General features: G+C 38.0%; 1 protein-coding gene across 1 annotated transcript; it reads right to left on the reverse strand.

Moving 5' to 3' along the window:
- Nucleotides 1-1,066: 1,066 nt before the first annotated feature.
- On the reverse strand, nucleotides 1,067-11,026 carry vsig8a (V-set and immunoglobulin domain containing 8a). Its single transcript, XM_027008284.2, has 9 exons — nucleotides 10,671-11,026; nucleotides 10,284-10,345; nucleotides 9,564-9,655; nucleotides 8,950-9,119; nucleotides 8,328-8,532; nucleotides 3,487-3,639; nucleotides 3,111-3,233; nucleotides 2,805-2,943; nucleotides 1,067-1,469 (listed from the first exon to the last, which is right to left on the reverse strand). Exons 2-9 carry the CDS (start codon nucleotides 10,316-10,318, stop codon nucleotides 1,301-1,303), a joined length of 1,086 nt encoding a protein of 361 aa, XP_026864085.1. The 5' UTR covers nucleotides 10,319-10,345; nucleotides 10,671-11,026; the 3' UTR covers nucleotides 1,067-1,300.
- Nucleotides 11,027-11,089: the final 63 nt, after the last annotated feature.

Consider the following 11,089-nt stretch of genomic DNA (forward strand, 5'->3'; position numbering starts at 1 on the left):
CTTTTGTACAGTTTATAGATTATTACACATCAGAAATATCTGATTCTGACTGCAGATATGGAGTCTCTTCCCTAAAGATGGGACTGTGGTTTTCCTGTGATTCTTATCCAGTTGTTTGAAGTTACTCTTCTGTTTAGTTCATTCATTCATTGGTTATTCCAGTATTGTGACAACTATTATTTACTGACTTTTTTAGTCCAGCTAATAATTAATTTAGTAAATAGATTGGACTTGCTCTTTTGTCAATTATGACAAATGTTTACTGTTAATGTGGACAAAGCAGTTACAAAAACCATCACTATCAGTTATACCATGTATGACTATGTACATAACAAATAAACTTTGAAGTAAATATTTCAATATTGCAGATGCCAATTCACTTCAGAAATTATGGTACCTTTTCTTATATTAACTAAATGTTCATTTCTAAAGCATTTTAATGGAAGGTATTCCTTTCACATGTCTGCTCCTTTAGGGGTGTAATTAATATGGAATATGGTCCAGACAATTCTTTTGGAGTCTATCACCACACTACTTTTAATTCATGCTTGACTAGACACTAGACCTTGTAAAGCCTCCAACGTGATTTAAATCTTTTTACCTAGTGACTGTATATAATACATTGGAGTCAAATTAATAAGGATTAGCTATGTGCTAGGTCTTTGCTGCTCATTTCACTCATTGGTCCTCCACCAGATCTCTTCATCCCCAGACCTCAAATGACTGCTGATAAACAGTATATGGCCCATAACGTGCAGGTACTGTATTCAAGGTTGGGAGTACCCTACACCCTGGTACCTTTATTTACAACTATGGGTCTTTTCTGTAGATTTTGTGTGATGTTACTCAGAACACACACAAATGTCTTTGAAAGCACACTACTGAATGAAAAATGTGAATGATGTACTTTCTTAGAGTATCAGTTGAGGCAGTTGTGTTAATCATGTCTTTGCTGACTAAGATCTTATATAAAATAATTATTTACCAGTTGACCACTAAATGTACATTCAGAAAAACAATATAATACCCCAATTTCTCTTTGCGAAATTATTATTGTAGGGAAAACAGCTACATTTTCACAGCAGACAAGTTCTGCACTCTGTAACACTCAACCATGAAAACTGATCATATTTCAAAACTTTAACTTCAGTCAGAATTAAAAATGGGGAAACAACCAAAATCCTTAACAGCACACCATACCATACAGAGTTCATCCACACTGAATCCATAAACAACTGACATAGGCACTGAATCTGTACGTGAAGTTCAATCTGTAGGTGATATGACCTGCAAGTCTGTGTCACACAATATGTCCATATTTGCTGTCAGATTTGATGTATGATTGGGTGATGTAGCTGGTGCTGCTGGAAGGTGACTGCTTTTTGTGGGTTTGGCTCATCTGGCTATAGGCCACTCCGGAGCTTGGCCCACGGCTGGTTGAGCGGTTGTTTGGAGCTGGAGCATCCTCCCTAAAGGACATGGCAAACACACTGCATCACTTATCTAGAAAACAGTATAGCTCAGTATAACAGCAGCTTTGCACTGCAGGATTTAAGATTTCCTACACTGTAAACAATTTTTGCATTTTCTACTATTAATTACTATGTTTGTTTGAGTGAGTATAGTACTTTAGTATTATCGTAGTAAAGTAGTAAAGTACTATAGTATAGTAAATGTGATTTACAGTTTTATACAGGATCCTGTGTGGCATTATGAGAAAATATTTACAGTAGCGGCACACTACAGTATACAAGGTCATACTGCATGGCTACTGTAACATCACTGTGAGAATATAGCAGTAATACAGCAAACAATACAGTATTATCAGCTTTACATATAAAACCAAGGTACCAAATGTGTTGTTCTGAAACAGCAATGAATGCTTGTCTCTACTCGTCAATAATATTTGTTTTTCCCCCATTCCCTTGTCTTTCCATAATTTAGTTTTTTCAAACTTCTAAAGTGATCAAAAATTAATATTAGTGAACTAGGGCAAGTTTAAACTTAAAATGTAACAAGGGGTGGCTAATTTGTTTAATGTTAGTTGGGTAGCTACCTAGTCTGCTAACTGACCCAGTATCCTGCTGTCTATGTAGTAGAATACTAACCTTTTCTGATAATTCATATTGCAAACTGTTGCATCTTAATTTTACTTACATGTGAACATTTTAAACAGATTTTCTTTGGGCTGTGACTGATATCCCTCTAGATGTTTCACCTTTCATGCGTAAAAACCAGAATCAAAGACAATAGCTGAGCTAACGTTATCGTAGCAACTGCCTAGCTAGTTAGTAGATAAGAATAAACACATTTTATTGCATTCTTTTGTTAAGAACTTTGACTCTTTAAAATGGTATTACATGTATCTTATAAATTAAGAAATAAAATAGTTAAAATAGCGGGACAATTGTAAAATTGCAGTAATGGCCAAAAATGATTAACATTGGCCACTCCTGTAAAAATACAGTTTTACTGTATTTTTACAGGAGTGGCCAATGTTAATCATCAAATACAGCACAAGAATATCACTGTAAACAAACATTAATGTACAGTGTTGTAAATACTAATTACAGTACAGTGCAACACTGCTGCCTATTAGTTACTTTTAATTTAAAGGTTGTTTTTTTTTTGTTACAGTGCATGTTCTGTGACCTTCAAATATAAGAGCTAGAAACTCCTACATAACCAAAAGATAGAAATCTCACACCTACACATGAACAAGGATTAGAATTACAAGGTGTCAAATTTGTCTTTCTTGTAAAATGTCTGCCACCCCAGTACATCCTATACAACATTGCTGATACCTGATATCATTGGAAAGCTCTCGCTCATACTGTTTTCTTTCCCATCTGAAGACAATGAGCCATATGACAATGAGAATGATTATAATGAGCAGCAGACATCCAGACACAGTGCCAGCGATGACCCCAGCCCTGTTAGGAGCTACACACACACACACACAGACACACACACATACACACAGACACACATACCCATACACACACACACACACACACACACACACACACACATAGTGAGAGCAAGAGAGACAGAATATAAACACTTGCTGTATAAGTAATAGTTTATGTTGTGGGTGCTTGCACACTTACACTTTATAACTTGCAAATTGACTCTACAGTACTGTTTCCCAACAGCATTGGCTACCTCACATGAGTAGGTACCAGCCCAATCCATAGAATAATTGTAGATTAAGAGCTCCCCCAGGAAAGAGTCTGAAATTAAAGTTTGCAATTAAATTTATGAATTATGAATAGTTATTGTGAATTCAGAATTTTAATTTAATTTTAATTATCTGGAAATCAAATTATTTCTGATAAAAAGCACATTTTCATATAATAAGCAAGTCATATACTACTGATGCTAATTCTAACAATTGCATCTAAATTATTTCTTCTGCAGCAGTAACCTGCAACTATTCACAAAGATGTAGTAGTCTCCTGTTACGCCACTAGAGGTCGCACTCACTTGGATTAACAGAGGGAGGAAGGGGTCCACCGCTCTCTCTTTTCCACACATACTGAAGAGGTGCAGATCCCTCATCAGACTTGCAATGAAGTGACACAGGCTTACCCACTGCCTCATTTCCTTCCACCCAACACTTGGGCACTGATGGTCTCTCTGACAGAATAGCCACATGGAAACTTAAGATATGTAAACAGAGCCAGCCTGCAAAACTTAAACATTCAAAATTAAATTAAATTAAAAAGCACTGTAGTACCACATTTATTTTAAATTTAGTAACTTTCTAAATTTTCTAAACATTCTCTAACAGAGCTCGCCTATAGGGTAGAGACTAACCAACTAATAACCTGGTGCAGCCAAATTAACCTGCAGCTCAACACTTTAAACAGTGGAGATGATTGTTGACTTCAAAACTACACAGCCCCTCCCACCCCTGTCACTCTGGGTGACTGCCCAGTTGTCACTGTGGAATCTTCCCGCTTTTTGGGCAGACTGCAGCGCATCATCGGCTCTACTGACAGGGTGACTGGCTGCAACCTACCATCCCTCCAGAACACTGAGGTGAGCAGGCGTGATCATGACTGACCCCTCACACCCTGGACATAACATCTTCAAAACACTTCCCTCCAGCAAGAGGTTGAGGTCTGTTCTGACCAAAACCTCTTGCCACAAAGTCCCCCCCCCCCCCCAACTCTATTAAGCCTCATCAATAAGACCCGTGTCCCCCACTGACAAACTCATTGTACTGTGACTATATTGCACATCTTTTATCTATTACATAGCACATTTGTTAGCACATTTACAAGGCATATTATTAGGCATATAGCGAACCCTGCTGATCTAATTGAGTCCTAACTGAATAGTATAGTATCCCTCAATTGTGATTTCCTGAAAGATTCTTTGCTAGAGCGAGTCTCTTGTGCAAAAAGAACATTTAAAGAACAAAAAGGTAACAGACTTTAAAAAGAACAGGTGCTGTAGAATCTACAGGCAGAAAAAAAACAAACAAAAAACAGAAAAACGTCTCCCTTAAGGGATAATAAGAGACTGAAATACATCCCTGTAATGGAGCGTATTCTGCACTTTCCAACACCCCATTAACTTTTTAAAATCTGCTTCTAGTGACCAAACCCCGACAGCACGGCTTTTCTTCTCTCTCTCGTTGTACACATGGCCATAGTGCTTCTCATTTCCAACCAGTCCTTTACTCAAATCCACTCAAATGCAGACAGCGAAATCTTTGGATAGTGTCCCAATTTCATTCTTGTGGGTTCACTATGTAAACTGGATGATTATCTACCATGTATGGTAAGCTTCTTTTTTACCAATTGGGTTCACCGGTGGGTGCAGCCTATTCCATGTTCCATGGTACACCTGGCACCATCTTGCAGAGCAAACTGCTTTACTTCTCTTGTAGATGTCTTCATACCATTTTTCTTTCCAGTGTTTAATACAAAAGTTCAAATGCCTTTTGGTATGCTCATATTCTGCAGATCTCACTCAGCTCAATTATTGTTCTTTCAAGCCTTGATATTGAGCCATGCCCTGTCTTGTTTGCACTGATTCAGTTCTTGATAGATTTCAGATTATACATACCCCATTTCCAGAAAAGTTGGGACACTTTTTAAAAATGCAATAAAAAGTAAAATCCATAGTTTGTTAATTCACTTGAACCTTTACTTAAAAGACAAATGGACAAAGAAAATATTTTCAGTATTTTCACTGCAAACTTAATTCTATTTCTTAAATAGAATTTTTAAAAAAGCATCTGTATCAATGTTACCTTCACATATTTGTAGATCACCCATATCAAAGATGCTAGTTTTTGAACTTTTCGTTTGCACCGACAGTCTGGATGGTCTTTTTCATCTTTGGCACATAGAATCTGACATCTCTTTTCACCCCAAAGCAAGCTGAAACGTGGACTCGTTTGACCACAGAATGTTTCCACTGTCTCTCAGTCCATCTCAGATGACTTCTGACCCAGAGAACTATGCAGTATATCTGCGCAAATTTAATATATGGCTTCCTTTTTGTATAATGCAGTTACTGATTGCATTTCTTGATGTAGCAGTGGACTGTGTTAAGTGAATGCTTTTCCGAAGTACTCCCAAGCCCACATGGCTATTGTCCATCATGGTAGCATGATGGTTTCTCAAACAGTACTGCCTGAGAGCTCAATGGTCACACACATTCTGCAGTGGTTTCCACCCTTGACCTTTACACACAGAGATTTCCCCTTACTTTTTTTATGATATTATCAACTCTAGATGGTGAAAGACCGAAATATTTGCAATCTTGTGCCACGAAATGTTGTCTTTGACAACTGACAATTTTCTGGCACAGAGTGGTGACCCACAACCCATCCTTGAAAAGACTAAGCCTTTGGTAGATGCTCCTTTTATATTCAATTTTGATGACCTCACCTGTTACTCAACCCTTCCAGAACAGTGTTACTTGTATAACCTTTAGTCTCTGTTACAACTTTTTTGGAGTGTGTTGCAGGCTTCACATTGTATTGGTTTTTTTTGTTTGTTTGTTTTTAAATCTACAAAATACAAGTAGGTTTGTCAGTGAAAACACCAAAATGTTTCTGTACCCTTATCGGTGAAATAACAGTTCAAGCGATAAATTATAGTTTTTCTTTTTTTTGTTGCGTTTTTAGAAAGTGTCCCAACTTTTCTGGAAATGGTGTTTGTAGAATAGCATTGTTCCATCTTCTTTGAGAGCAGTTCTATGTTTTCTTCCTGCTCATCACATCGCTTGATGAGTGAAATTGTTTCTAAAACGATGGTGTTCAAAACCTCCTCTTCTTCCTGCTCAGAATTAAGGAGTATCTGGTGGAGTGTCTGTATCGCCAACCTCTAAGTCGCTTACTGCTGACATGCATCACCTCCATAACCACAGCAGTCATGTTCCTTTATATTTTTGGATGAGAGGAAAGATTTGGGTTTCTTCTTTATGAAAAAGATGTCAGCTAAAGAGAAGAGTCTGACAAGACTTTTGAGCATTGAAAAGGTTAAACAAAATTTGGAACCTAGCCACTAGAGCTCAGAGTACCATCTTCATCCCATCTTGCATGGTCCTTAAAGGCACTGTAGTTATTATTTTAAATCTGTGAAAGATTTTTCACAATTTAAAATAGCTGCAGTGCCTTTAAGGACCATGCAAGGGGGAAGAGATTATATATTCCAGTTACCTTCCCATTTTCCCCGTTAAACGATATTAAAAGGAGCATTTTGAATTTTCTGTTTGCTCTATCGCCTTTTAGCGTTCTTCTTTGTGGGCGTGGACTGCAACATATTGACTGACAGCCTCAGTGTCAAACGTAACCGCCCAGTTAGTCAGTATAACGCAGGCTGCGAACTTGAAGTTTAGGGCTGGGAGGAGTCTCAGTCAACAGCGGAATCAATGCTGTGTTTAAACAGAGGCATATCAAATTATCTAGTTAAATTAGAGGACGCCACCGTTCATATTTAAGAATGTATTTAGCGTGCATTTACTACAATTCATTTTTACATTAAAGTCATTAGCTAACATTAGCTAGCTAGCTATCTTATTTTTCTGGTTAACCAGGTCTAGCTAACAGGCTTTGACTATAAAGGACGGGAGCTAAACGTGGGTAAGTCAGTGAATATTGGCAGTTTCAAAAATGTCAGTGTATCGGATTATATAACGCTCTAAAAATAAGTAGCTCAGCTAAATTACATAAAATTAGCTAACTGTAGCCGGCACGTTATATTTTCATTGTTAGCTAGATTAGTGTCAAATGAAAACAATGATTGCTATGTAAAAATAAAGACTTAGACCATCCACATTGCAACCACTAACTGTCGGGAAAGCTTTCAGCTCTGGAACTGCGCTGAGCCCAGTTTTTAAACGAATATGCAGTAAAATGTTAACTGCAAACTCTTGTATTGGGTGTCACTTCAACCCCAGAAAGAAATTTGAGACGTCTCTTTTTCTGGAATAAAATGTAGAGAACAACCTTCTGCTTGGACGCAAATCAGCATTTGCATACTTTTATCATCTCTGTGTATACTGGAGTAGAGCCATGCAGAGTGAGTCAAGTGCGGCAGGGTCAGTGGATGACTGATATTCATAACTAGCTAATGTAGCTAAGGCAGTGCTAATGTTATTTAAATTAGCTGTTGCTGCTAAGGAGCTACTCCTACGGAATGAGGCCAAACATCCTCTTTGTCGCTGAAATGGGTTTTTGCAGGGTTGCTGAACACATTTGTATAATCGCTTAACCCGCTTCGTAATTTGAGATTTGACTTTCCGTTCCAGCGGCCTCTACAGAGAAAAACGTTACTCAGGTTGAAGCTCAGATAAACGTGTCACTGATAAGTAACTCGAAAATAACCGCAATGGTAAATTTGCAACTCTTTGATAGGCTAAAAATCCGATGAATCAGTTTGTCTGGAAGCAGAAAATGGAGATCTTCGATCCATGACGAATGTTTGTAAAATATGATGTATCTTCTTAATACAATTCTGTAGCATTACAAAGAGATACTAAAGAAAGGTCTAACAATCCGAGGAACTTTGTAAAACTTGCTGAGCAGCTTACAAGTTGAGTAACTTGTTCTATTGTGTGGTCAGTGTTTTTCCACCACCACAACCCCCTTCCCCCCAAAACAAAGCAACACAACAAAACCAAACAAACAAAAAACCCAACTGTACAAAGTACAAAACTGACAGGTCCTGTTAGTACCCGATTAATTAAAGTCCTTCATTTACAAGAAAATCTTTCAACAATTTTGTTGTGCACTCACATGTATAGAATTACATTTTCTGCACTCCTAAAGCATACAAACCAACAAACAAAAAGCACTACATTACCCATAACCACAAGTGACAGTTTCTGCATATCCACGCCAGGAGCTTTCTTCACTTTGCACTGGTATGTTCCAGCATGAGTAACTGTCACAGAACCAATGACGAGAGATGCGTCACCCTGAACTGGGTCGCTGGCCAAAAAGTCCACAGCATTCATGAATGATGGGTCACCGTGGAAATATTTATGGCTACCTGAGTAAGATATGATCTGGAAGAAAAAAAGACATACTATTGCATCAAAATTCTGTGCTACTTCAAATCTCTACTACTGAATATTAGTAATGTATATTGCATAATCTTTAAAAAAAAAAAATTCTGAGTATGCAACGAAAGTGTAAGATTCCCCCCTAAAATGTTTAATTTCTGCCATTTTGTTAAATGCCTTGTGTCCTTTTGTGCTTACATCAAATTGCAAAGACAAGAAAATGATTACAACAGATTTTTTAGATTATTTTTCAATTCGAGTGTGACATTACATTTACCCTTTCAAAAAAAAGAAAAGAAAAGGTATTTACAGCAAAATCCTAATTTTCCCCACATTCCAAATTTTCTCGCGTGAACCACCAAAGAGGCGCTTGCCTGGAGCCACCCAAACTGAATATTGTTAAGTTTTCCCTCTACTCACCACCTGGTCTTTCCTGGTAGTGTCTGGACAGACCAGTACCCACTCAATGTCCAGTTCTCCCATGTCTTCAGGATCAGGTGAGTAGATGCAGTTCAGTGTTGCCTGTTCCCCTTGGGCCACCTGCAAAGTTTGAGGCCCACTGGAGGTCACCGTCATTGCCAGAGTTACATCTGCACACCATGAATAAAGACATGGTTCAATTTCAAACATAAACTTAATGCTGTGTCTACAAGGCCTCCGGGTATAAGAATGTGCTTAAAGGACTGGCTCTCTGTTGTTTACATAAATGTGTGCATCAGGATTTAAAATAAAAAGAAGATAATGTGTTTATTGTAGGCTCTTTTTTGATGCAAGGCCTGAAGGGTTTCAGAGCCTCATTCTATTCTCTCTCTGCAAAGTAAAACCAGGTTCTATTCAAAATTTCAATCTAAGAATACATGTTTACTTATTGAACAAAATCATTTTCTCACAGAAAACAGAGGTCAGAGTCAATGGACGTGGGCTTAGCCAAAGTACTAATAAAATGAACAGCTTTTGCTAGTAACACTAATATCATTTAAAACCCACAGACACGTGCATGAGGAAATTAAGGATAGAGACTGCTGGGAATGTACCTGTACTGAGATATACAGTTACTGCATACAAGAAGGCAAAAGAGGACCTTGGAGAAAACCATGTGTAGTTAATGCTGAGCCTTCCTAGATATCTGTGCAAGATAAAAAAGTGAGAGAGAGAGAGAGAAATGGAATGAACAGAACATTTGGTAGCTACAAAAATTTCTGTGATGCTTGGGTGTTCTTTTTCCTTAGACTTCATCCCACTCAATCTCTTGGGGAACAGTTATTCCTGAGAAACTGAACAACAGAATAAAGAGATCATGTTCAAGTGTTCATTTTCCAGCATTACCCAGAGACACAGTGAGTCAGCATGCACTGATAATTAGACAAAAGGCCTGTCCAAGCACATTTCCATCAAGATGGAGAGCTCACATTAGCATGACAACCAAGCATCAAAACATACTTAGAACAGAATCTCACAAGAAGACTCCATCTACAGGGTGACTTGGCAGTTCAGGTGTTAAGAGCAATTGTCTAGCTATGAAGACATTTTACTGAGATGCGTCAGGTAACTATGTGCTGAGCATCAGAAGTGCACTTCTACATTGTGTTTTGTGGGTGGCAGTAAAACTATACACACATGCACACAAACATCACCCATATGCAGATACAATTTTATCCAATCGGCAAACATATGTAAAGAGACACCCAGAAAACAGAAACTAACCACAAAAGAGAGAGATCAGTATATCTGGGTGGAGTGAAAAAACAAGTTACCTGTTCATGTTCACAAAGATTTGATTTGAAGCCATTTTGTATAAAACCAAACCTTCTGCGTCCTGCAGTGACATCAAAATCATTCAGTCAAATTTCACTATATTCTCCGAGCTGTAGTTACAACATGCAGAGTCTGTGGATCTGTGTAAACTAAGCTTCTTAGGCATCACACAATTAAACAGCAGAAAAGAAAAAGGTTTGGGCTCCTTTTAAACAAGTTGCCTATGTCTCCAAGCTTCATTGCAGATTATGTTACACACAAATGATTTATTGAGGGAACGTGGGTAGCTATAGTTCTTGAACAGGTGTGATACAAAACATGAGTGCATTTTTTAAATATATATATTTCTAACACGGAAGTAAAGTATCATAAATAAGGATACTCACTGTACAGTTCTCATGGGTATCGCTGCTATAGACAAACAGACCTCCAAATACTTTGGCTGGATGCAGGAGCAACGTGCCGCCTGTAGCTTAGGACGGAAATAGTACCATGACGATAGGCTTTGCTTTTCTAAGACAGGTCTCAGGTGACTAACTCCACCCAGGCAGCACAAAGGTAAGAAAACATCAAAGACAAACTATTAGATGCCCAACACATGAACAATAGGAATTTAAAATAGGAATGATATGAGTTTTTCAGTTGTAGAAATGTAGAAAAAACTACATTTCGAGACGGTACACTTTCCGTAATCTGATATTACACAGTTACTCTTGCTCGTGAAGCCGACTATCGCGCTGCTGAAAATACGTGATTCCCTCCACAAAACCACCAATTCCATAAAGGTGGGCAGGCCTAAGCGAAT

The sequence above is a fragment of the Electrophorus electricus genome, chromosome 17 (genome assembly GCF_013358815.1).
Source record: "Electrophorus electricus isolate fEleEle1 chromosome 17, fEleEle1.pri, whole genome shotgun sequence".
NCBI classification, from domain to species: domain Eukaryota; kingdom Metazoa; phylum Chordata; class Actinopteri; order Gymnotiformes; family Gymnotidae; genus Electrophorus; species Electrophorus electricus.

Coding starts and splice junctions, on each gene's coding strand:
- vsig8a (XM_027008284.2), bottom strand. CDS start 10,318: ATGGCTTCAAATCAAATCTTTGTGAACATGAACAG. Junction 8,533..8,949: donor CTACCAGGAAAGACCAGGTG/GTGAGTAGAGGG, acceptor TTTTTCTTCCAG/ATCATATCTTACTCAGGTAG. Junction 3,234..3,486: donor TCCTCCCTCTGTTAATCCAA/GTGAGTGCGACC, acceptor CTTTAATTTCAG/ACTCTTTCCTGGGGGAGCTC.